The sequence below is a fragment of the Taeniopygia guttata genome, chromosome 21 (genome assembly GCF_048771995.1).
Source record: "Taeniopygia guttata chromosome 21, bTaeGut7.mat, whole genome shotgun sequence".
Taxonomy (NCBI): Eukaryota; Metazoa; Chordata; class Aves; order Passeriformes; family Estrildidae; genus Taeniopygia; species Taeniopygia guttata.
This window is the reverse complement of record NC_133046.1, coordinates 7,430,706-7,455,659: the sequence shown is the minus strand read 5'-3', so window position 1 is coordinate 7,455,659 and position 24,954 is coordinate 7,430,706. Positions and strand designations below refer to the sequence as shown.

General features: G+C 46.5%; 1 protein-coding gene across 6 annotated transcripts in view; it reads left to right on the top strand.

The window, feature by feature from the left end:
- The first annotated feature begins 3,379 nt into the window (after positions 1 to 3,379).
- ZBTB40 (zinc finger and BTB domain containing 40) overlaps positions 3,380 to 24,954 on the top strand; it is a 57,595-nt gene continuing 36,020 nt past the window's right edge. For 4 of the 6 annotated variants that reach the window (XR_012051684.1, XR_004369632.3, XR_012051683.1 and 1 more), the window contains exons 1-2: positions 17,558 to 18,684; positions 20,161 to 20,342. Coding sequence is in view for 1 of the 6 variants with exons in the window: in XM_072917378.1 (XP_072773479.1) it covers positions 4,597 to 4,602; positions 11,640 to 11,865; positions 12,366 to 12,388 (255 nt within the window). In the remaining 5 variants the exon portion in view is untranslated. Of the gene's footprint in view, positions 3,756 to 4,493; positions 4,603 to 11,639; positions 11,866 to 12,365; positions 12,467 to 17,557; positions 18,685 to 20,160; positions 20,343 to 24,954 lie in introns of those variants that run through there. The other 2 variants (XM_072917378.1, XR_012051685.1) reach the window with 2 other exon arrangements.

Genomic DNA, 24,954 nt, shown 5'->3' with positions numbered 1-24,954 from the left:
AGACCATGGTGTGCTAAGAAGGGGGTGCTGAAGGCCTTGGGCTGCAAGCAGAGCCCTGTCTCTAATGTTCACATGGTCCAGCTCATCTTACCCGTGATTTGGGGGAGAAAATGAACTGGTCCCAAATCGCTTAGTGCTTTGCAAGTTCCAACTAACACCTCAGATTCTCCTCTGTGCTTGGTAGATGATCTGAACAGGTCTTCATGCCCTGCTTCCTGTTCTAGCACATGTCCAACTGCTGGTGATCTCTCTGACCGGGCTAGCAGCAGAGCAGCTGAAGATGGGCCGCAACAAGTGGTGGAGAATGCAGGCACCCAACGTAGGGCACTGAAGAGCGTCAACCCCCCAGCAAATGTGGGGTATTGAGGACGGCGCAGAGAGACTTCCAGCGTGAGGCCCTAGAATACTGTGGGCTTTGGTACTTGGGAGCGAAGTGGTGTGAGGACCAGCAGAGAAGAGAGGGGATGTAAGGTTTCAATTTTAAGTCTTGCTTCCATTTAAAAGCTGCTAAAGAAGATGCTAAAACATTACATCAACACTTTAAGATCAAAATAATCAACCCCCACTCCCCTCTAGAATTCTTCTTAAACAATTGATTTATTTTCAGATGCATTTATTGTGTTGTTGTTTTGTTACATTGTCAGGATGCTAAGAGATTATTTTTCATTTCAATAGGGCAACAATAATTTAAATTTTAATTTTAATTGTACAATATTTAACAGACTTCATTTCCCAGTTTTCGCATTCCCTAACCTACTGACCCTGAGAACAGAATGGGAGATGGAACCTGCCATAGAGCACATGCAAGCCACTTGCCATCTGCCATCTCCCCTCCTTTTCTGTCCCCTACCCAGGACAGCACTGGCCACGCTGCCCTGGATTCTACCCTAACCTGCTTTCCATCAGCCCTCAACCCTACCCCCACTTTCCTGTTATATTAAACTGGCAGTTTTAATATATTAAATATATTAACAAAAACAGGTTTTTGTTATAATTCGTGTTGCAGAGATTGCCGATATTTCCTGCTTAATTATGTGGGTGAGCCTCGGAGTTAGGCCAGTCTACCCACTTGTTTAATTATTTTGTTTATTTGGGCGATCCTCGGAGTTAGTCCAGTTGACCATTTGTTTATTGATTTAACTTTGCAGCAAGAACCCATCTGTTTAGTTGTAAAGTTTATTTACAGTATTCTACATATTTTCGTTCTCAAGTTTCGTTAAATTGATTGCAAAATCCATTAAGTAGAGTGTCATTTTAGTTAAAATAAGGCTATTATTTTTACTGTAATTGTTATACTTTTACATTTTAAATAAAAGAGGGGGGAGTTGTGCAAGCTTGTCCTGGAGGGAACAGGCTAGGGACTGGCCACACAGCCACACCCCAGACAACCAATATCGGGTGTCAAGAAAGACAAAGCCATAACTGATGACATCCAGGTAGCTTATGGTGTGGAGCAAAGGACTCGCAAAAAACTCTGGGACCAGTCAGGAGTGGCCAGGCAGATCAACAGCCCATGATTGGCCAGAAGGCTTCTAGAACATTCTGAGAGACTACATTCTATGAGAGACTCTATATATGCATGTTGGCTCTGCTTCGGGGTTTTCTGAAGCAGCCTCTTTATGTTTTGTTTTGCACCCTTGTTTGTGCCCTTTTATTTATTTAATTAGTATCTTCAGTTTTGACACTTCAGCTGTACCCGTCCCTTACTTGTTGCTGTGCCACTCGACCACACCCTTGTTGAGCTTCCAAGACCAGAGGCTTTCCCCATGTGCCCTGCAGATCCCTCGGGTGTTGTTGCCGACCCGTCTCCAGCCGCTCCGCTGCTAGTTGCACCGAGAACACCTGTGGTTGGACACATGCTGCAACAGCTTCCCCACCTGCCCTTTCAGAAACCAGCTGGTGAATTCAGCATCAGCTCCAGCCCCTGGCTGCAGGCACAGCCTGGCACTGCAGTGCCTGATCTGATGGGCACTCACACCTCTGTGAGATGTGTGGCACATCAGGGAGGCTCTACTCTATTTTTATAGCTCCTAGGACTCAGTACTCAGTCCATATCTACTCATTTAGGTTTGAACATTATCTAGACTCAGGTGTCAGAGTAAGTTGCTGCATTTGAGGAGTGTGAGTTTAGAATGAGGACCTTGCTGTAACCAAAGAACTGAAGCATCGTAGACTACTAAAACATGTAAACTGAAAAGTCATTTTCTTACTATTTCTTTCTGTCTTGTAGAGAGAAATGCTACCAGGACCCATTCCCTTTTCATTATTTGGGCTTTGTGAAAGCAGTGTGGAGACTAAAGAAAGAGGAGGCCAGTAGGAGCATCCCAGTTATGGCTGGCAGCTGCTGACCCAGTTGTACACTCTCTGCAAGGAGCAGCACTTCTGTGACTGCACCATCTTCATTGGGAATGTGCATTTTAGCGTGCACAAGGTGGTTTTGGTTCCTCCCAGCCTGTTGTTTAAATCCGTGTTGGACAGCACGCTAGACACCATCTCCCATTGATGCTTCTGTGGTAAAACTGAGGAGCTTCCACTCTTATTTGAGATTATGTACAGTGGCAAACTCGCACTGGGGAAATACAGTCTCTTGGAAGTTATCTCTGTGGCAGATAGTCTGCAGATGTTTGATGTGGCTGTTAGTTCTAAAAACCTCCTCAGGGATCTCATAAGTTGTTCTGCTCATGACCAGGTAATGAAAGGAGTCCCCAGCCAGGAAGCAGATTCATTTGGAAACCAAGCTGAAGCTAATTACCTGTCCCAGTCTGGAAGACCTGATGAAGAAAAAACATTTATCATCCTCACTCAGAGCGTTTCTCCTTTACCCTATAGAAGCAGAAATGGAAGGAGATGTTTCTCCTCCTGGTCAGGAACTTACTGTGAATCATACCTGGGTTCATCGGGACACAATGTTGAGTGACTCCAGGTCCCTCCCTAGCCCTGACCAGCCTGCCCATGCTGAATGGAGTGGCTGTATGGATGAGGAGCTTGCTGAGCTAGCAGAGGGGAAAGGGCAATCAAGGGATTTAGGTGAGATGTCATGGGTCTGCGCACATAATTGCCTCTTATTTGCAACACATTGGCTCACATTTGCCTGTCGGGGTATTTTTAGTCTCTCTTTACTTTTTTTAGTTTGCCCTGGGTTGGGAGCAACAGCAGCATATCCCCCTTTTTTGCAGAGATTTTCTTCCTTTGGCTTTTATAGTTGCTTCATGCTCATTGCTTTGCCAGAGCAATAGTGAGCAAAACTTTTATTGCCCAGGCATGTGATTGCCATGCAGTGGGATCTGTGTGACTGCAGGACATACGGCTGATCAGACAATATGTCTAACAGCAACTGAATAGAGTTTCTTGCTAATGCTACCTTATCCTTTAAACTCCTGTTCAGCTTGGGAGGAAAACAGAGGCCATACTGAGTTTAAAATAAATGTTCCATTTATAACTGTGTTAAATAAACTGTTGGTTTTCCCTCCAGGCTGTGTGATGTCTTCAGAAGGGATTTATAAATCACAGTTTTCCTTTTATAGCCAATGTGCTGGTTACAAACTGATGCCTTTCAATCACATCATGCTTTCTGTGAATCCATTCAATTAGCAAATAACTCATCTTGTTTCTATTGCACAGCAGCAGAGAGCAAAAGCTATAAAACGGATTTCTTTGTTTGATCTGAAAATGTTTTCTCTGAGGCTCTTTCTGATGCCCAGGTTCTGCTGAAAAGTCTTGAGGAGTGCAGAGAAATTGATGCCTCTCAAAAGGAGGTAGGTGTTTTTACTTCCATATATCATGCAAGTTTTTTCTCCACCCTGTAATGAACAGGGCTTATACCTTTATTAATGTTCAGCTCTTCATTAAAAAGATCAGCTGGACAGGGGGCTCGACACAGAGCTCACCCCCGCTGTTGTAGCTTTCCCGGTAGCCAAAGGGGGAGAAGGCTGCAGAGTCTGTCCCTGCAGTCTCCGTGGCACACTGGTAGCTGGAGGTGAAGAGGTGTGCACTCTGTATCTGAAGTCCCAATCAGCAGACCGTCCTCTCTCCTTTCCTCCTGGCACACTGGTAGCCGCAGGGTGAGGGGATGTGCAGAGCCTGCTGCCCAAGTCCAGCAGCAGCTGTCTCCTCTCCTTCCCTCCTGGTAACGCCAGGAACAGTGTTCCTTTGCTCCTGCTTCCCACAGCCCAGTCCAGTCTGGTCCTCTGCAGGCTATGGTGACAGATCAGACACAGACCAAGGATGGGGTTCCCTTTTCCCCAACCAGCGCACCCATCCAGCCCCCTCCACTGTGCCCAGCCCTCCATTTAGGGGTTTTTCATCCCCAAAACCCCCTCCCATGAGTCCACTGGTCTATTTTGTATCCCGGTCCTAGAATGGTAGTGTGGGTGGGGCTGTACGTGGTTCCCAGAAGCAATTCGCTAATTAACATTTCAATGTTAGTGTCCCAGCAAGGCTGTTTTGTTCATAACAACCCTACTAACGGCTGTAATATTTTGTGCCTTGTTTAGGAAAGTGTTTCATGGGAAACATGCCTGGTTGTTTGAAGGGCAACATGTGCTCACCTGAGCAACACCCTAGAGAGAAGCATCTGTAAGTGCAAGTTGCTCAGGCATGCAGGTAAGGAAGTATGTCCTGCCCTGAAGACATCCTTGTGTTGTAGGAGAGCTCCAGCACAGATTTTTCTCCTCCGTTTTTGGCATTTGCTTCAGTAATTGTATCGACTTGTAAATGGCTGACATATGAGATCCCAAAATAGATTTCCCAAGCCCTCGGCACTCTCTTGCTGTGAAGCATCTGCTGCTCTCTGTACGGCTGCTGCCGGAGGAGTGGGACAGGGCTTGACAGGGGGAGCTGGATGCTGCCCCATAGTGCTTCTCCTGCCAACGTGCTGCTTTAAGAGCAGTCAGAGTTGGCAAATGATGCTCCATTCCTGTTGGAGGGAGTAACTGAGTCTGCTGCTGGGCATATGCCGAAGGGTTCTCTGGGATCTGAGCTGTGGTAGCCAGATGCCACCCATTGTCCCAGAAGCAGAATGTGATGTCTGTACTGGTGTGACAGTGGAACAGGAGGACACAGAGCCTGTGAATTACTGTGGTGAGTCTAGGTGGGCACTCGTGCTGGCTGCACACTGCTGTGCAGTGGCAGGGTCTGCAGAAAAGCTGTAGCCAGTGTAGAGCAAGGATGGGACTGTGCTTGCTGTTCTCAGCCCAGCCATTTCTGGTAGAGCATTTTTCATACCAAGCTGCATGAACTGTTCTGCATGCCTTTCTGAAAGGGAAAAAGTATTACTGTTTCACTTCTGGCTCTTCCGTGGCTCCTTGATTATTCAACCTTTGGAAGCTGAGCAGTGCTGTTCCGTAGGCTGGGAGCTGCCATGCTCTCTAAATTCCCATGTTGTTGCTGTCTGGAAGCTGTCTGGATCCAAGTCCCTCCAGTAGCAGTGTGATCAGAGGACATGGTATGTTTTTACCATTGTGGCATTCTGCTTATAGAAGCCCAAGAGTATATCTTTATTAGGAAAAAACCCCAAACTTGTGACAGCAGGGAGGAGAATTCCCTTGAGTTGGAGAGTGCAGGATTGTTTTCTGCTGAGCCTTTAAATGTTCACGAAGGGAAGCTTGTGTTCCCTTAGCAGCTGGTTGCCCTGATGTTGGGGAATAATAACATATTGGGGGCTTCAGGAGAGAGATGTGTGTCCTAATTCATATTTGCAGTAGCAAGCACAAGCCTGGTTGGGCAGACAAGCACTTCTGAGTGCCTTGTTCAGAGAAGGATTAGATTTTTGTATGTTTGTTTTTTACCATGATCAGGTAAGTGTGTCAGATTTAGGGTTTTATGTATTGTGCACCTTTATGAATGGAGCTGAGCTGGGGTGGGTGCTGTGCAGTGTGGATCGGTGCTGCCAGAAGGGATTTGGCAGCTCCATACCCCCATGCTTGTAATGAAGAAAGTTCCCAGTGCCCCCGGGGTCCCCGGATGGACAGGGCCTTCCTGGTTCCCATGGCAACACTGGAACAGTTGCTGGTTCTAGTTAAGTACCTATATTGAAATGTTAATTAGCTAATTGCTCTGTTTTCTCTAAACTACCTGGAGATCACCTGCCCACCCCCCACCCACACTGCCATTCTAGGGCTAAGATGCAAATAGAGGAACCCGTGGAACCATGGGAGTATGTTTTGCGGGGGTAAAGACACCCCTAAATGAAGAACTAAACACAATTGAGGGGGCTGGACAGGTACAATACGCTGGCTGAGGAAGAAGAAAACATCTCCGATCGACATTTGACCTGTCGCCATAACCTCTGGAGGACAAGACTAGAGTGGGGTGTGGAAAGACGGAACAAAGAAGCAAGAATTTTCTGGTGTTACTACGAGGAAAGGAGAGGGGACTGTTGCCTTTATGAAAGACAACCAGGGGCCTGGTTCAGGTGGCAGCACGGCGGCCTGGTCTCGTCCAAGCCACTCGGGCTAATCAACACACGCAGATACCAATATGGCAGACGGTTGAAAAGCGTTTATTATCCTATTTCGTGGGTTTAAATAGGTTTAGGGGTCTTTGCTACGTCAGAGGGGGGTTGGGGGTCTCAGAGGATAGTGGGTAGTGGAATTTTACCAGAACAGGTGTGGCTACATTCTTCTCTGACTCCTGGGGTTAACAGATAAGCGGGGAAGAGAGAGGGGGGAAGGGGTCTGTCTTTCCGTGACATCCCGGTGATCTTCCGCTCCGCCTGTCCCTATCTACCACAGGGACAGCTGCTGCTGGACTTCAGCAACAGACTCTGAACATCTTCTCACCTTTCAGCTGCCTGCGAGAGCTACAACAGTGGGGGCAAGTTCGGTGTCGAGCCTCCTGCCCAGCTGATCTTTTTAATAAAGAGCTGAGCATTAATAAAGGCATGAGCCCTGTTCATTACAATGCTGACAGGTCCTATTCCTGCCTCCCCTTACGGCTGGTGGCAGGGCAGAGCTGTGCTGGCAGAGTGCCCAGGCAGGTGAGCTGCAGCTTCTGCCCTGCACAACAGCTTTGTTTGCCATTGCTTTGCCATCAGTGCTGTTTCCTGCCGTTTCGTGTTCCTTCACCACTTCAGACCAATTAGTGAAGGTTTACAGATCCATTCCTGGCCTTTTGTGCTTCCAAATGAGCTGTTACAGCAGGAGCCAAGGGAGAGGTTGTAGAGCTCAGAGCCAGTTTGGGTGTCTGACCGCACAGTGGTAGCTGGACAATTTTTCTGCAGCTATAAATAAGTGCTGAATAAATAAGAAATGTATTTTCTTTAAGGCTTCCTGAAAAATCACTTTTCAGCTGTGACAGGTATGAAAAGTGTCAGCCCCAGGGCAGTGGGAGAACAGGCTGCAGCCTGTTATAAGCAAGAGCTGAGCCAGATCTGTCCCTCTCTTATTACTGCTCTTCTGGGACCAGCAGGACCTGTGGACCTTAGCACTGAGACTGTTTTCAGCACACAGAGCAGCTTTTCCCCACAAGAGCCTAGTGTTTCTTTGGGGGGAAACACAGCAGTGTTTTTTTAAAGTCATGCTTGAAGTGCAAGTTCAGCTCCAAAGAGCCGAACTGGGATGTATAACTGAGGCTGAGGTTGTGCCAGTAGATGTCAATGGATTTTTTTTTTTCTTTTCCTCTCATTTTTTCCCCCTCTCTTTCTTTGTATTCTTTTGCTAGTCATTTGTTTGAAGTCTCGAGTGCATTGGGGCAAGTGAAAGTTGTCTGGAAGTTGGTGAGACACTGTCTCTATGTAGAAAGCATTCTTGCTGGGTGTGCTTGCCCTGCTACAGGGGCGATTTCCCATTCCTTGGGAGTATTCTCTTGGGACCCTTCTGGAAGCAGCTGATCTCTCTAGGAAAGCACCAGTTATTTTGGGCAGTTTTGGGGAGTTTTGTCAGCCTGCCTATTGGCACCAAGGCTGTCCTGGTGTTCAGGCTCCTGTGGTTTTAGTGGAATTTGGCCTTGGATGCCCCTCTATTTATTTCCTTTGCTGGTGAACTCATCCCTGCATGGTATGTTGTTCTGTGCAGCACTCTGGTCTGCTCCTCTCCACTGTTCCTTCCTATTTCCTCCTACCTCCAGTGAAGACTCATTTGGTTGTGGGGTTTTTCCCCAACAAGGCTTGTGGTGCAGGGCTGGCTTTTGTGAGAACTATTGCTTCTCTCTGAGTCTGATATTCTGTTCTGCTCCCCATACTGAAAAATGCAGATGAATTGCATTTCAGTTTAGGGAGATGTGATTTTTGGGGTTGTTTCTGTTTTATAGTTTCTCTGTATATTTCACATAAACTATTCCTGTCTAATTTAGTTTTGGCTTGGATGAAACCTGCTTGGAAAGGAGAACAAGACTGAAATTGCAGTAATTTAGGGAAGCGCAGAAGAGCTTTGCTGATGTCAAGTCTTATCTTCCTGTACTCTCTTCGAGAGACTCAATTCAAATTATTGCACAGCTCATTTGTTCCCTCTACTACCAGGTTCAGATGAAGTGGGGGAGCATTGATTCTCCCATGTAGAATAAATGTCACTGTGTTTGTGGATCATTTTCATTGTCTGTGGGCCTGTCCAGTCATTGTCGCCTTTCATTTGCAGCTGCAGGGATTTCTGGATGAGGCAGAAGAAAGAAGTTTCCTGTTATCTTTTGCATCCTGATTAGGAGAGAGATCTTGTGAGGATTTGGTTTTGGTTTTTTTCATGGTGGCAGAGCTAGAGAACTTTCTTTTCCTCTGTTCTGGTGCATTTTTGTACAAGTTTGGGCTGAGCTTTTGTTCTTGTTGTGTGGACCAAGCAGGGGGTCAGTGTTTTCCGAAGAGCCTTCCTGGGGTCTCCCTCGAAAGTCATGTACAGATGCAGGCTTGAAAAAAAAAAATCCCTTTAGGTTTCTGAAGGAGAAACATGAACACAGTTCTTGTCTGATTATTGTATGCACAATATAATAGTTGACTGATGGTTGATTGACTTAATGGTGGGGTCACAGCCAGGGGACTTCTCTGAGGGTGAGGTGTGTGGAGCCAGTCCTGGGATTGCCCATGCCACTGACCCTGTGAGCAGCAGCAGCCTATGGAACAGTGCTGCCCAGCTTCCAAAGGCTGGATAACCATGGAGCCACAGAAGAGCCAGCAGTGAAACAGTCCCTACCCTGCAGGTTGCCAATTGCTTTTTCATATTTTCATCACCTTCTGTACATCAAAACCCGACGCAGTGTGCATTTACAGAGGACTGATGATTATGGCTGTGGAAGTTTCCCCACAGTGCCCGACCTCCTGCAGTGTACCAAAGTATCTCTCAGGTCTGAAGGGAGTCAACTTTTCCTGCCACCCTGAACAGGTGCTTCCCAATCCATCTCTTGCAGATCTGGATGCTTGCATTCAGTCTAAAGCTGATGCTTGAAGGAGATCATTCAGAAATAGTCAACAAAGTGGCTTTTTGCTGGGATGTGCTCTCATGGTGGTAGCAGGAGCATGGATAAGGCATGAAAAGCCATAACTGTGCTCATCCACCTGCAGAGTAGAGTTAATGGCCAGCTGGGCTAATGACTGTGCTGTGTGCCTTCCCTCTCTCCTCACATCCCTCTTTAGTCTCAGTTATGGGTCACTGCACATTGCTCAGGGGGGTGTACATTATTTGCACATGTGGTTGAGTCTCTGGAAAAACATGGAAGATGTGGAGATGCTATAGAGACAGGAGACCTATCTCCTGGATCCTTAACCTGCAGAGGTTCCTGTTCACAACTTGCCATGGGGCTGCTGTGGACATGGGCATGTTTGAGATTAACTGGGAAGGCTGTTCTATGGTGTGTGATGTGTTCCATGGTGCTGAGGGGGGAGTGCTTTGGCCACCAGAACTGATATCCTCAATGGGGACCAAACGTCTGGGGTGGTATGGAATCTGTTTGGTGGCACAGCTCTGACACATAAGCCAGGTCTTGGTGATGCAGGTTCCCGATGCAGAAGGCAGTCTCTTCCTCCCATGTGGAAGCTGGATGTATGCTAATTGGTACCAACTTGGCCATGAAGAGTTTTGCAGTGTCCCTGGCAGTGAAAGCCTGATGGATCAGGCTGTAATGTGGGGGACACATTAGGACTAAGTGGAAGCTGGGATTCCTGCTGGTATCAGTATTTCTTCATTTTTTTTCCAGGATCTTTGGGAATTGTTAGTGCTTCAGTGTGAGTCTGAAGTATACTGTGTGCTCTTTCACAACAGTGTTAAAAGGCTGTTGTTCCCACTGAGCAAAGTGTCAAAGGAAATGTCTTCTGGAAAGAGCCTATAAATAGCAGAATATTTCAGTTATTGAAAACTCAGTTCTATTAACCAAATCTATGAGCTGAGGAAGGGATGTTACCTGGGGCTCTGGGTAGCAATGCTGTACTGATTTTTATTAAAAACCCCCAAAATTGAAAAATATATTGCAACAATGCAAGTTACTTTTCACCCATATTAGTGCAAACACGGATTTGGCAGGATCTGAACACCTTTAAGGTGGTGAGATTGGAGATATTTAGTGTTTTAAATGCTCATTTTGATCTGGAAGGGGCCAGGCACATAAACCTTGAGAACAAACATGATCTGGTTATCAAGTCTCATTACAAATTATTGTTTGCATTTTATAAAACCTTTGCATTTGTTCTTTAGCACACCTGTGTTTTCTTTACACCAGAGCCCTTCACGTCCACACTCTCTGTTCGGCAGGCAAATTGCTGTGAGTGGGAAGAGCTGGGACTGCTGCAGTTTTCTCTCTGCGTGGCAATAGGTCATTGCACTGCCGAGCTGCTCTAATGTGTGAGCATTTACATCTGCTAGGAAAAGCCAGTCGGGCCCCTGGTGCGGCCCCAAGCAATTGCATACAGCCTTTTTATCATCAGAATAAAAATGACAATGACAGCAGAAAATGGCCATTCTCCCTGGAGCAGAGCTGAACTTCCCACTTCAAAGGTACCTTTATCAAATCCCTGGAGTCTCCAATAAAGGCTGCCTGCTGCAAAATGCTGGCATCTCTCCTGGAGAGCGGAGAAGCATGTGTTTTCAGGGGCAATATTTACAGCATTAAAGGACTCTGGGGAAATGGGAGTAAGAGTTCCAGCTTATTTCTTTGCCTTTTATTTCCATAACTGTACAAGCACATCTGCCTCTGCTTGCTGTTTCAGATCACGGAAGTAGATTTTGGAGCTCTGGGTTTCATTGCCAGGTCTGCTGAGAGCCCATGGCACTCAGAGTTTGTGTGTCTTCTCTCCAGAGTTTTCTCTAGGAGACAGAATTCTATTGTGATTAAGAATGGAGATTCCTGAAAGTTCCACTTGAAATACCCTAGCTTTGCCTTCCAAAGTAGCAGTGTTAAATTCATGCTTTATCAGGTCTTTTACACTTAGTGGTCTTTGTCTAGTTGGACATGAGGAAACATTTGGTGCTGGAGGCTGCTCCAGTTTGTGGGATTTGCTGTATGGATAAGGGCTGGCAGCAGGGCTTGTTGCCCTGCTTCCCAGGGTGGGTGGTGACAGGCCAGAGTTTGCATTCAGTGGTGTGTGTCTGGGTGGTTATTTTTTTTTTTTCCAGTTTAATTTTTTGTCCCCTGACCTAAACTCCAGAGTTCTTCTTGTTGTATCTGTCTGTATAGGGCAGTTGACTCTGCTCTCTAAACTTTCCTGCATTTCTGTTCTGCTGTAGGCTCTGGATGCCTGTCTGGGCAAGGCAGAGGAACATTCAGTGTTCAAGAAGCTGCTGGGCAAAGTTAAGGATGCTCACACCCAGGATAGTGACACTCGGGATGCTTGGCCCCTGGACACTCAGACCCTCGTGTCTTTTCTGAAGCTGTTTCAGGACACGAATCCTGAGCTGAAAGTGGCTTTGCTGGAAAGGGAACAGGGCAGTGGAGAAGCCCCACGGCAAGCAGGTAGGAAATTGGGTGCCACCTCTGGCAAAGTGAGTGGGTAACCTTACAGAGCAGCCCGGTATCCGGGTGTGGGAGGTTTATCATGCGCTGGCCAGATCCTGGAGCATTTCTGTCTGTAGCAGGAGGTGTGGCTGTGCAGGGCTCTCCCTACTGCTCCCTGGAGGGCTGGATTAATGGCTGGCAGCCAGTGTGAGTGCAGCTGAGGCTTGGGATTGAAAACTTCTTTTTTACTCGAGTTTGACACAAAACAGTGGCCTTGCAAACCTGGTGTTAACTTCCAGCTTGCTTTATGGCTTTGTGCTCTATTAGATAAATGAGACATTTTCCTTTCACTGAGTTTAAAGAGAATAGTAAAGTGATTTTCCTCTGCTGTTTGTGCTTGGGATGAGCTTTGCTATTCACTTAGATCTTTCAGAGAGTCTCCCTTGCTTCAGGAACCTGTCAGTTTCTTCAGACTGACTTATTTCTTGTCTTGTGTTTCTGAATCTTTTTCCCCCCAGAGAGCATAGCTTCGCAGAGCTGATGCAGAGCGTGACACAGCTGAGCCCCATGATAGAATTTTGGAGGCAGCAGAAGAGGGATTCCTGACTGCCTCAGAAAAGTGGGTAAAAAATCTGAAATAGGCAAACTGTGTGGACAGGGTGGGGTGTGAGTGTCTTCAAGGTAGCATCATACACATGGTTTACCAGATGATGGGAAGGCCTCACCTGGCACTTCCACCTGCCTTCTGCATAGCATCAACTGCACATATGTGTGGTCTCAGGTCCTTCTGTGCTGGATTGTGGGAATAGTGAAAACTATTGAGCAGTGAAGGCAACTGGAGATCAGGATCACTGTCAGACTACTCCTGCAATGGGAGCCTGGGCCAGAGGAGGTACCTGGTACTCCTCATACCCTGAAAAAGCCTTTTTGGGAACAAGGACAAGGCTCTATAGGGAAATTTGAGCAGAACCACCAATACCTCTCTGCTACCTGCTTGTCAGTTCCTGGTCAACAACTTCCCTTTCAGCTGTCTCCCAGCTTTATGTCATTTTTGCAACTCTTACCACACAGTTGCCTACAAGACTAGAACATCCACTAAATAATTTGGTTTTATTTTTAATGTGTTGCAGGCAACAGTTGGTGGGGAGGTCTGTTGCTTTCCTTTTCTGTAAGCAACTGCACTCTGTATGCTGATTTGCAGAAGTCATAAAGGACAAAATGCTGTTTGTAACCTGCTTTCCTTTGTCTTTGAGGGGAGCTAGCTGTACCCTGTGCAGCTGGAAATTACAGGGTGCCCTCACATGCTGTGATCAGGACACAGCTTGACCTCCTGTCCTAGTTTGTCACATCATTGAGCTCCCCTGACACAGGATTATAGTGAGTGGAAAGCTGTGCTCAGTGGCATGAATGATATCTGCTTTCTGTCTAAGCCTGACCAGAGCCACAAGAGGTGGGCTGAGAACTTCTGCCCAGCTCATAAGCCCCTCAGTTAAGGTCCCATGGTCCCTCACCACGTCCAGCGTGGAGAATCCCCAAGAGCAGACACAGATTGGAATAGGGTACCTAAAAAGGTATTGCCAACAGAGGCATCTGTCCTGCCCTTGTGAGCTGGGGTATGACTGGTGTGACTGGTGACTGATGAACTTTTGCCTCTGAAAGCACACAGCTGAGCCTGGAATGGAGGTGTTAAGAGGAGAGAGCAGGGTATAAGTACAGCAAAGGAGCTGGCATTTGCTGGGGCATTGTGGCTGTCAGCAGAGGCCCATGTGGGGGGCCTGGAGCTGAAGCTTCATCGGCAGTGGGAAGATTAGGTTCTTCACATATGCCTGTTTGTGTTGTAGTGCAGCCTTTCTTTTAAAGGCTTCACCTTTTCCCTGCTTTCTTCTCTTTGTCTTCATAGAATTAGGTCGTTAAATTTCAGCAATTCTTTTTCATCCTTCACATTGAAAAAACCAAACACAACACCCCAATAATAAACCAAAACCATTCTGCCATCATAATTCTGGTTCTTGGGAACAGGATACAGCCTGTAACTGCATCATCATGTACTGTAGAGTTCCTGCTTAGTTTGGTGGAGGAGCAGTGTTTCTTTTCATCCTCACCAGTCACTGTGTGCTCCGTTTGCTACAGAGACCCCAAACCCTGCTCTGGATACAAAATCCTATTCCTCTCTATGGGATCCCTTTGTGCTCTTGTTTCAGCCCACAGTTTCTATCAAATGACAGATCTATCTGGGGAGCACTCCAGTGAGGCTGTGGGCAGAGCTCTGTCCTGCTGTGGCACAAGAACACAAGAGAGAAATTGCCAAATGTAGACTGACCTTGGAGGGTTTTATTTATTTAATTCCACTCCTTCTCCCCAGAAAGTGGGAAGTGTTTAATTATTCCAGAAGTTAAACTGATTAAAATGATGGGCCCATGGCATGTATGCAGGTGGGATCCCTGGTGTCTCAGGTGTAGGACTGGGAAAACAAACATGGAATTATCAGCCACCTCTGATAGATTTTGTCTTATCTGGTTCATCCAGTGTTGCACTGGAGCTCTGGGCTGGCAGGGATGGGATCTAGTTCTCCAAAGGTTCATAAAGATGAGGCTTTCCTTTTTCTTCTCACTCTCACTGCGTCATTAGCTACACACTTATTCAGCAAGACAAGTACGAGTGTCTCATGGAACAGCCTTTTTCATGGCAACTGGGTTCTTTCTGTAACTGGTCCGACCTGTGCAATGGAGCAAGTTTGATTTTCTTTGCTGGAAAACCAGTACTTGATGTTTTGTGAAGCCTCTTTGTAAATCTCTGTTTTTTTCTGGATAACTTTTGCATCTAGCCTTTCTCTTTTTTGAGTGATTAACTTCTGTGGCTTTTTTGGTGTTTCTGTAATTGGGACGGGGTGGAGGATTTGGATACAGGTTATCACTTAAGAGAAATGAAGCGGATACAGAGGAAGTGTGGGTAACTTCTGCATGGTGCACCACACCACTTAGGTTGTTTCAGAGTTCAGAGTGATCAGTCCACAATACAGCACTGAACCCAGAAAATCAGAGTAGGTAGTAGAAACATCAGCCCTTTCCTTCCATTTAGGCTCTCTTCTAGAAGGCACCTGGGTATTCTGAGCTATGTGGCTTCTCTCCCTTTTGACTCCAGTGCCTGCAGACCTTGATGCTCAAACCAAGCTGCTTCAGAGCTCAGACAGGCATTAGGGATAGTACAAACAGGTTGTTGGCCACTGCAGGAATCTTAACTGGGTACACTGGGAATGGAAAAATCCTACTGCAACCAGGATGGGGGGATTCTTTCTAATTTTGTCACCTGGTGGTGTCAAAATAAGTCTTAAAATGTCACCACTGCATCTCCCACTACCAGGTGACATCTCTTCTGCTTGGGAGCAGTGGTAGGTTACAGCAGGAGCTCCCCAAAGGATGCTGCTCTTGTACCTCTTCTTGTGTTTTCTCAGAAGAGGACTTCAGACTAAGGGATCTAGAGGCAGATTGGTGTGAATTGAAAGGGAAAATACATCAGCAGGTTCACTAGCAGAGTTTGGTCTTATAAAAGGACAGATCTTTAGAAATGAGAGAAACTAATTAAGGAGTTCAGGTGCTCATTAGAGCGCAGGAGGAGCTGTTGGATTAGTTTCTTTTATGTTTAAGGTAGGGGAACTGTCTGAAGTTTGCATCCTGAATGAGAGAGAAGATCTTATATGAGAGCTTATAGACCTGAGTGAATAACTTGAGGAAGAACTTTAGGATGTTCAGGGAATGGCTGAAATGTGTGACAGGCAAACAAACATACTGTGGAGCTATGGAGAAGTTTGTGGCACATCAGGCTGCTGGGCATCACAGCACATATTGTCTGACCAAGAAAAAGAATAAGGAGAGGAGATGACCTGCAAATTCATGGCTTAGACTGGAGCCTGATCCAGGAGAAACACAGAAACAGAAATTTCCTGCAGGGGAAGAAAAATCACAACCCAAATGACATCCCTCAACAACCCATTAGGACCAATCTGAAAGCGTTCTGTGATGGCAAGGCAGGAATGGTTGATGAGGGGAGAGCGGCGGATGGTGTCTACCTCAGCTTCACCAAGGCTTTTGATACGGTCTCCCACAACATCCTCATAGGTATGCTCAGGCAATGTGGGTTAGATAAATGGACAGTGAGATAGATCAAGAACTGGCAGAATGGCAGAGGATTGTGAAGAGTGGAATAGAATCCAGCTGGGGGGTCTATAGTGAGTGGCATTCCCCAGGGATCAATACTTATTCAACTTATTTATCAATGCTCTGGATGAAGGGATAGAATGGGCCCTGAGCAGGTTTGGTGATGATACAGAACTGGAGGGAGTGACTGATATACCTGAAGGCTGAGCTGTCATTCAGCAGGACCTTGATAGGCTGGAGAACTGGGTGGAGAGAAACTAAATTAGGTTCAGCAAGGGCAAGGGTAGGGTCCTGCACCTGGGGAGGGATAATCCCCAGTACCAGAACAGCTTGGGGGCTGAATTACTGGAGAGCAGCTCTGCTGAAAAGGCCTTGGGAATCTTGGTGGGTGACAAGCTGTCCATGAGCTGCTAGTGTGTCCTCTCAACCAAGAGGGTCAGTGGGATCCTGGAGGGCATCAGGAAGTCAAGGGAGGCCACCCTGCCCCTTCCACTTGTCCCTGGTGAGGAACACCTGGAGTGCTGTGTCCAGTTCTGCCCAAGAAGGAAAAAGGGCTACTGGAGAGGTTCCAGCAGAAGTTACAAAGGTGAGGAGTGGGCTACGTCCTTTCTCTTTTGAGGAGAGACTGTGGGAGCTGGACATGGATAGTCTGGACAAGACTGAGAACGGATCATTAATGCATAAAAATATCTCAAAGGGAGGTGCCAAGAGGATGGTGCCAGACTGTCTAGTGATGCCCAGTGACAGAACAAGAAGCAATGGCCATAAAATAAAACATAAGAAGCTCCACCTCAACATGAGGAAGAACTTCTTTTCATTGAGGGTGGCAGACAACTGGAACAGGCTGCCCAGGGAGGGTGTGAAGTCTCCCTCTATGGAGACAATCCAAATCCCCCTGGACGAGTTCTTGTGTCACCTGCTCTGGGTGATCCTTCCATGGCAGGGGGGTTGAACTAAATGATCTCCAGAGGTCACTTCCGACCATAAATATTCTGTGATTCTGTGAACAGATGGGAAGAACTGACACCCGTGCCATGCAAGTGACAGAAGACTTCTTACTTATTGCTCTCCAAGTTGAGAGGTGTCCCGACAGTTGATGAGCAGGACCAGACATTTTGGAGAGAAAGGCAGTGGTCTGAGCTCTTTGGGACAGGCAGGAGAGCACATATAAGTGAAAGTTGTAAGGAAAAAAAAAAGAGAAAATGCAGTAAAGGGTGTCGTCCTGTTCTGCTATAAAAGGGTGAGGATTCTTCTAATGGATTTCTTGAACGAAAATAAACGCAAACGCGACAGTATATCTGAGAACTGTTTGTTCATAAAAAAGGTTAAGTGTTCCTGCCGCGGGGCAGTGCGATGCTGCGGTGCGGTGCGGCGGGCGGTGCCGCGGGCGGGGCGGTGCCGCGGGCGGGGCGGTGCTGCGGGGCGGTGCTGCGGGGCGGTGCGATGCTGCGGTGCGGTGCGTCGGGCGGTGCCGCGGGGCGGGGCGGTGCGATGCTGCGGTGCGGTGCTGCGGGGCGGTGCCGCGGGCGGTGCTGCGGGGCGGTGCTGCGGGGCGGTGCGGTGCTGCGGTGCGGTGCGGTGCCGCGGGGCGGTGCGGTGCTGCGGGGCGGTGCTGCCGAGCCGGCGGGCGGTAGCGAACCCGGCGGCAGCGAACGCGTCTGGGTGCGGGCAGACTCGTGCGGCGGCCGGCGGCGGCTGTGCCCGGGAAGCACGAGGGCAGCCGGCTGCAGCAGCGACTGCTTCAGTGCGGAGGCAGCAGAGACCGAGGGCGTGGCGGTGACAAGCTGTTTTTGTGGTGAAGCAGGGAAGCAGGACCACGGGGACGAAAAGGCGAGAAGGAGGGAGAAGGGCTGAGCGGACCCTACAGGCCAGCCCCCACTCCCCCCAAGGTGCCCAAAGAAAAAATGGGTCCTGTTGTGTTGCGGTTAGCTTTTGTGTGCTCACGTGCCTCCCACAGTCTCGTTTCCTGGGAATTCTTCGCCGGCGGGGCGTGGGGATGTGTGTGTCGCTCACGGTCCGACCGTGGAGGCTTTCTCTGCCTTGCTTGACTGCCAGGCGAAGCCTTCCTGAGGACAGGGTTGCAAGCACATATAAAGCCCCTTTAAGAACATAACGTATGTTGAAGCATAAATAAAAATCAGATTTGTCCCTCTCAGGTCTTCACTGAGTTGCTTCTGCTTGACCTGGGTTCTTTATTTGATGAGATAAAAATGGGCTTATTTTCCTGCCTTGGTCTAGATCTAGAGCAAATCATTTGAATTTCATGTGAGGAAGTTGGTATTCTAGGGGAAACAGGGATACTAAAAAGGATGCATTTCTTTGGCAGACAACCACAGGTTGTGCTGAAGGCAGGACTCACAACTTGTCTCAAGGTCACTATTGGTATTCTTGCAACTTACTTAACACTTATGGACACAAAAATACCAAGGCATGTTTAGCAAATCTTGATGATGAGCGCAATCAAAATATTTTGTCCACACAGAAAAGGATCTGCAAGAGAAAGAAGAATGAACGGTGTTCAGTTTTGGGCCCCTCATGACAAAATGTCACCGAAGAGCTTAAGTGTCCAGAGAAGGAGCACAAGGGGTGGCTGAGGGAGCTGGAGCAGCTCAGCCTGGAGAAAAGGAGGCTCAGGAGGGACCTTCTCACTCTCTATAACTCCCCAAAAGGAGGTCCGAGCCAGGTCGGAGTTGGTTTCTTCTCCCATGTAACAAGTAACAGGATAAGATAAAATAGCCTCAAGTTGTGCCAGGAGAGGATTACATTGGATGTTAGGAAAAATTTATTCACTGTGAAGGTTATCAAACACTGGCATAGGCTGCCCAAGGCAGGGATCATGGAGTCACCATCCCTGGAGAGGTTTAAAAGATATGTGAATATGTGGTACTTGAGGACGTGGGTTAAAGGTGAACATGGTGGTGGTGCTAGCTGATAGATGATCTTGATGATACTGGAGGGCTTTTCCAGCCTTAATGATTCTATGATTCTATATGAGTTCCATGGCTGGGGAACTGAGTAGTGAGAACTGACCGATGTGGTGGTATGAAGTGAAGGGTGTGTGTTGGGTGCAGTAATAAGAACTAAGTTAAGAACTCACCCAAAATTTTTGTTCCAGTCTGATTCCAAAAAGGTGAATTCACACTGGAACTTGACAGATCTGCAGTGGGAAGTCCAGGGGAGTGTAGAAGCTGTTTTATAAGATGAGCTACCTTATTTAGACAAGGGGAATGAAGACAAAGAGGGAATATGATCATGCTCTTATAATGAAATCAAAGAGGAAAGGTAGGGTAAACACCTCAGAGAATTTAAAAGGCTTTTAACGCTGAAAGATAATATTGGCACATTAACAGACATACACTGGCCATGAATAAATTTCAGCTGAAAATTAGAAAAATCAGCAGGGGACTGAGGCTGGGGAAGAGTTTACCAGCCAGGGGAAAGGGAGCAAAAATGTAACTAGTTTTGGGATGGATCTTAATTATTTTATTGATAGGACTCTGTAGTGCTTATTGACATCAGGGAACTGGGCTGGTGCCCTGTAGAGGTTCTGCTCAGGAGCACAGTGCTAGTGGAAAGGAGGTCACCCTGTATTTGCAAGTGCCTCTCCCTTGTAGGAGGCTTGCAGGTACTTTACTGGCATCCTAGAGCTTTTCCAGACCACCATGGTGGCATCTCACATAAGAGATGTTTCACGCAGCCTTGTCACAGAAATAATAGTTCAGTTAATAGGTGCTTATTTAAATAATAAGAGTATTTTCTTCTGGCCATCAATTTTTTTGGGAAATGAGACTGACAGTTTTAAAAAGTATTTGCTAAAAATATTATGTGAAATGTTGTTTTGAACAGCCTCTTTAAGTCCACTTTTTTTTTTTTTTTTTTTTTTTTTTTTTTTTTTTAAGCAGTTTTTGCTAGTCAGCCACTTCTAAGAGCTGGACTTGGTGGGAGAACCCACCAGGTTTGTTTTCAAGGTGACATGTCTGTTACACCTCGATCATGTTTTGGTGTTCCTGTAACTGCCACCCTACAACCCCTTCCAGTTAAATTGTGTAAGGAGTGGGTAGTGCAGTATTGTGGGACTCTTGCAGTTTTTCTGATCTCTGCTCAAATCCAAGAGTTTGTAGGAAGCTGTCAGAGTTTTGTGTCTGTTTCTTTGTTACAGGTAGCTTTGGATTGCTGTGAAGGCAGCTCTCAGAGGGAAGCCATGGGCAATCTGCTCAGGAAGGTGCATGAAGAGAAGATCCTGAAAGTGGAAACTTCTGCGGGCTGTGAAAGGATCCTTCCCTGGACTCCAGCTTCTGCTGGACAACTTGGTGGCAAGTTTAAACATCTCTGATGGTAAAGGTATAAGTAAACTAAACTTCCATTGGTAACTTTACTGTATGGTAGCGACTGCCTTTGAAAACAAATACCTAAAAAATCCCCTAAACTGGAGATGTCTTGATGCTAAATACAGTATCTTACTTGGAATTCCTTGTGATTGAAGGAGATGGGGGAAAAATTTATTTCAGCTGTGCTTCTTTCCTTGACCAAGTAGCATTTCTGCTTGTGTTGGTCACTGACTCATGGTCTCCTGTGTGGAGCAGTGTGCTGATGGGAATCCTACACTTAGTGTCCCCATTACACATCATTCTGTTGGATGGCCAGGCCACTCCTCTTACTCATTTTGGTGAGATTTTATTGTTTGCTCCCTGCCTGTGATGGCTCAGGGACTCAGGAGCCCCCATGTTTTACCTAGTGGGACAACCTTCCAAGTTTAGATAGGTTTAGGTGCACCCTGAACAATTCAGATCAAGATACTCTGAAGTCATATAAAATTTAAAACTAAATTAACATGCAGTGAAATGTAAATGAGGATTTAATAGAAAGCAAAACTGCACTCATAATGCTGATAATTTCCTCTGTAGCATACATTCCCAACAGGCACTTGGCTTTGTCATTTGTTAAGCATGATTGCTTTCTCAAAACACCAGATTCCCAGCATGGGTAATTATCTCATGGTAATACCCATTCCAAGGAGGAGCATTACTTAATTACACAGAACTGAATTTCCTCAAATTGCAGCTTGAACAAACAGAAGCACAGATATTTCTTACAATGAAAATGAAGAGGGAGGGGATTATTTGAGTCTGCTGGCAACTGATGAATTAACTGGTGGTACCTTTGGTGTCCCATGCTGTCCAGCTAATGGGGAGCAGGAGGTCCTGCACTGTGGCACATGGTATGTGCTGGTTCTTGAGATCACCTTGGCATGGTGGCAGAGCAGTGAGGGCATTCATAACAACTCAATTTTGTCACAAAATCAGAAGCATTCTGATGGAAGAAGGAAAATATTTAATCTGTGAATTTCCCTCGGTTTTGCTGGGAATCAGATTGATGTCTCCAAGAAGTCTTTTTTCAGGGAGCTGTTCATAGTAGCTCAGAATCTTCCACTGAATATCCCCCGAGCCTGCTATTGCTTCCTTCCCATCCCAGGGAGTTTTCTCTTCTTACATGGCACTGTGTATTTTCTGAGTCCCAGAGACTTTACCTTTATTTCCCAAGCTGTGCTTCCTGCTTTTCTCCCACGTAGTGCTGTGAAAATGATGGATTGTTCTGGTTGATACCAAACCAGAATGATTAAAAGACACGAGCACAAAAATCATGCATGGATGTCTGGGATGAAGGTTTGCAGTTTGGTTTCTCCCACTGAAGTATAACTGTGCATCTTCTTCAACTTAGTAACTGCAATGGTGAAAAAATCCTTTTCAGATTAATATATTTGCCAATTTCCAGTTTTATTTATCAAGTGACAAGAACAATCCTAGATTACTTTTGGGACACAGTAGATTTTCCCCAAGTCTCTTCATTATCCTGGATAAACACTGTTCCTCTTCCTGACTTAACCTATCATGTCCTGATGTTGGGGTGTCTTTAAAGGGTTGGGATTTTACTCTGGAGTAATTATTTTTCTGATTCATTAAGGCAAACTCAGCAGATCTAGCTTAGAATTAGATAGGAGAAAGGAGTAAGGTTAAAGCTGCATTTTTTTTTGTGTAAGAGTGAGAAGAAGATACTACAGCTGCTCTGCAATTGCAAGTCTGGTTTGTGTTCCTTTAACATTTTCACCAAGGGCAACTCAGCCCACTGAGTTCTTGATTACCTTGGACCACCTGAGTGTAAAATGTTGTTGTGTTTGATAGTCATACAAGGTCATGAGAGGGACATGATCCAGAGCATTTCTGAGCTCCTTCTCGGTGGAGTGGATCAAACACTGACTTACAGACCTCCTACAACGAAACTCTAGTTAAGAGTCAGTAATGGAGTCATTGTAATTCCAGGGTATCAGAAGAGGCTGGTAAACGTCTTGAGATGTTGGCAGTGTTGCCTTCACAGACAAGGCAACATGTTCATCTGAAGAACACTGAGACTTTTTTCCTCTGGGCTCAGACTGGGACTGATACTCAGGAGACATTTGCGTGCCAAAGATGCATTTCTTTTTGCACGTGGGGGTAGAAGATATTCTGTATTGTCTCTGCATTAGAGAAGTTCTGATTTGTCATGTTCATCCTCTGCTTGAAGATGAATCCGGGTGTGCCGAGCATAAAGCCCTGAGCATTAGTGACCTAGGGAGGACTGGGTGCCTGGGCCTTTCCTGTCTCCCCTACCTTTAAAGCCCTTTATGTCACTAGAGGACACGAGAAAGCACAACACAGTCACTGTTATTGTCACGATAAAGAGACTAATTTTATTTTCTCTGACTCTAGCATTTGTAGTTTTCCAAAGGTGACAGTGGATTAGAGGGTGAATGTGCCCCCTCTCCAACGACACTGGACAAACTACAAGTCCATCAAATTTCTCTGTCTCTATGAAGGAATGCAAAACAATAGGTTATTTACAGAAAGTTGTGTGAGAAAATTTGCTACAAGAATGTAAACTCAGAAGGCTTTAGAAAATATTAAAAAATCAGGGCGACACTTTGGGAAGATGCTGCAAGCTGAGCTGTTCCTTTTTCCATTCACTGAATTCAGGCAAATGGAGCCCAGAGGATTATAGGGCCAAACTGTTGTGACAATACTGAGAGAACTTTATGGAGCTCCTGAGAGACACTCAGGTGCTGCTGCCGGGCATCTCTGCTGCATGGAGCCTGGCTCCTGCAGAGAGAGAGAACAGGCTCCTGCACTTGTGCAAGCAGATGCAGAGTTTTCATCCCCATCTGGGGAGAAATACTGGAATTCTTAAGGACTTGATTTACTACCTGCCATTCTGAGTTTGGGGCAGTCCTCCAGCAGGACTTGGTGTAATGATTCTTTAGTATTCTGTAGTGGGAGTAAGGCAGGATAATGTATATGAAGCTGAAAATTAGCAACTAAGAGTGGCTGATTTGGGCTCTAAGGAGAGATGCTTGTTCACAGCAAGCTGAGGGAATGGCTGATATGTTAAAGTTCAAAGTGGTCACCACTTCACCACTGTGAGCCAGGTCTGTAGCAGATAGGAGCACGGACAGGCTGGGTCTAGGTGAGCCTCGGTCATGCTCTTGTTCCTTTCAAGTCAGGATATTCTGTAGTTCTGGGGGATTCTGTGTCTGAGTGTGATGCATGAGCCAGGTGGGTGGGGATCATATTAGTGCCTCCCTGAGGGTCTCTAAGGTGATGGAGCAGGTTGTAAGCAGGAGGTGGTGGTTTCACCTTCCTTGTGTTGGCAGTGCTGGAGCAGCAGTCCTTGTCTGTCTCTGCTGTTTGGCAGCTGCTAATGGCTGTGCAGAAATCTGCATCCCCAAAACTATTAATGAAGGATATCTAGAAACAACCCAACTCGGAATTTTTCTTCTTCACAAGTGTTCTCCTACTCTTTCCCTGAGTTTCTCCTGCTGCTGGCAGCAGCTGCTTTCTAACGCCTCATCCCTCCTTGGCCAGTAACCTCTTTTCTTCCAGTGGCTCTCGACACCCGTGTCCTTGGTGAAACAGTTATAGCTGGAAAAGCACTTTGGAAAATACAGCTGCTTTGCTTGTGGCTCTGTGCAGGTTTTATAATGAGCAAACCTTTGAGAGCTGGCCACCATTCTGTGGTAACAGTCAGCTGGAGGCACATCAGTTTGAGAGCCCAGGGCTCATCGGACGTCTCTGTGTGTCGGAACTCAAAATGTCCCTCAGACATTTTTTGATGTTCCGGGCCCAGGTCAGAAGCATTTGAGACCCTGGCAGGCAGCTGGAAACAGCTGTGATTTTGGGTTTGAACCATGAAATGATTTACCAACCTTGCAGGAAGAACAAGAAGTCACAAAAGTTTAGATATTATAGTAGAAGTAGTCACAAAGTAAAGGGAAGAATTTTTGAGTGCTGTACAGGGGGGTTTTGGTTTTGTACCTGAGGGTCAGAAGTTTTAAGATGGAGGGATTAGGGCCTGTCCTGTCCTCCCTCTTTCTTCCTCCTTACCTCCATGTTCTTAGTGATGTTGGCACTCACAGATTGGTTTAGAGTAGAAAGGCACCATTTAATATAGGTAATAGGCATTGGGGACAAACTGTACCCATGTAACACGTAATGTACCATATAAAAGATAGAAAAGCACCACTTAATATAGGTAATAGGCATTGGGGAAAAACTGTACCCATGTAACACGTAATGTACCATATAAAAGACAGCAGCAGCCCTGGGCGGGCAGAGAAGAAGCAGTCGGGAGTCAGAGAGGATGTCAGGGTGTGTGTGTGCCTCTGCCTGAGCTGTGAGCAAACCACAGCAGCCCCAGAAGAAAATCTTTTAGATAACTGCAATAAACTGCCTTGAGACCGAACAACAGAGACTGCTGAGCCTTTCTTTGGAAGCATGGCTTGGAGGAGAGACTTTTCCACCACATGGAGCCACCCCTGACCTAGAGGTGAGCTCTGGCATCTGTGCAGCTACCATCCTGCCCTCTCCATAGCCTTGGCTTTCAGTTTTCCTGGTTTAAAACCTAAACTGTGTTTGTACCTCTAAAT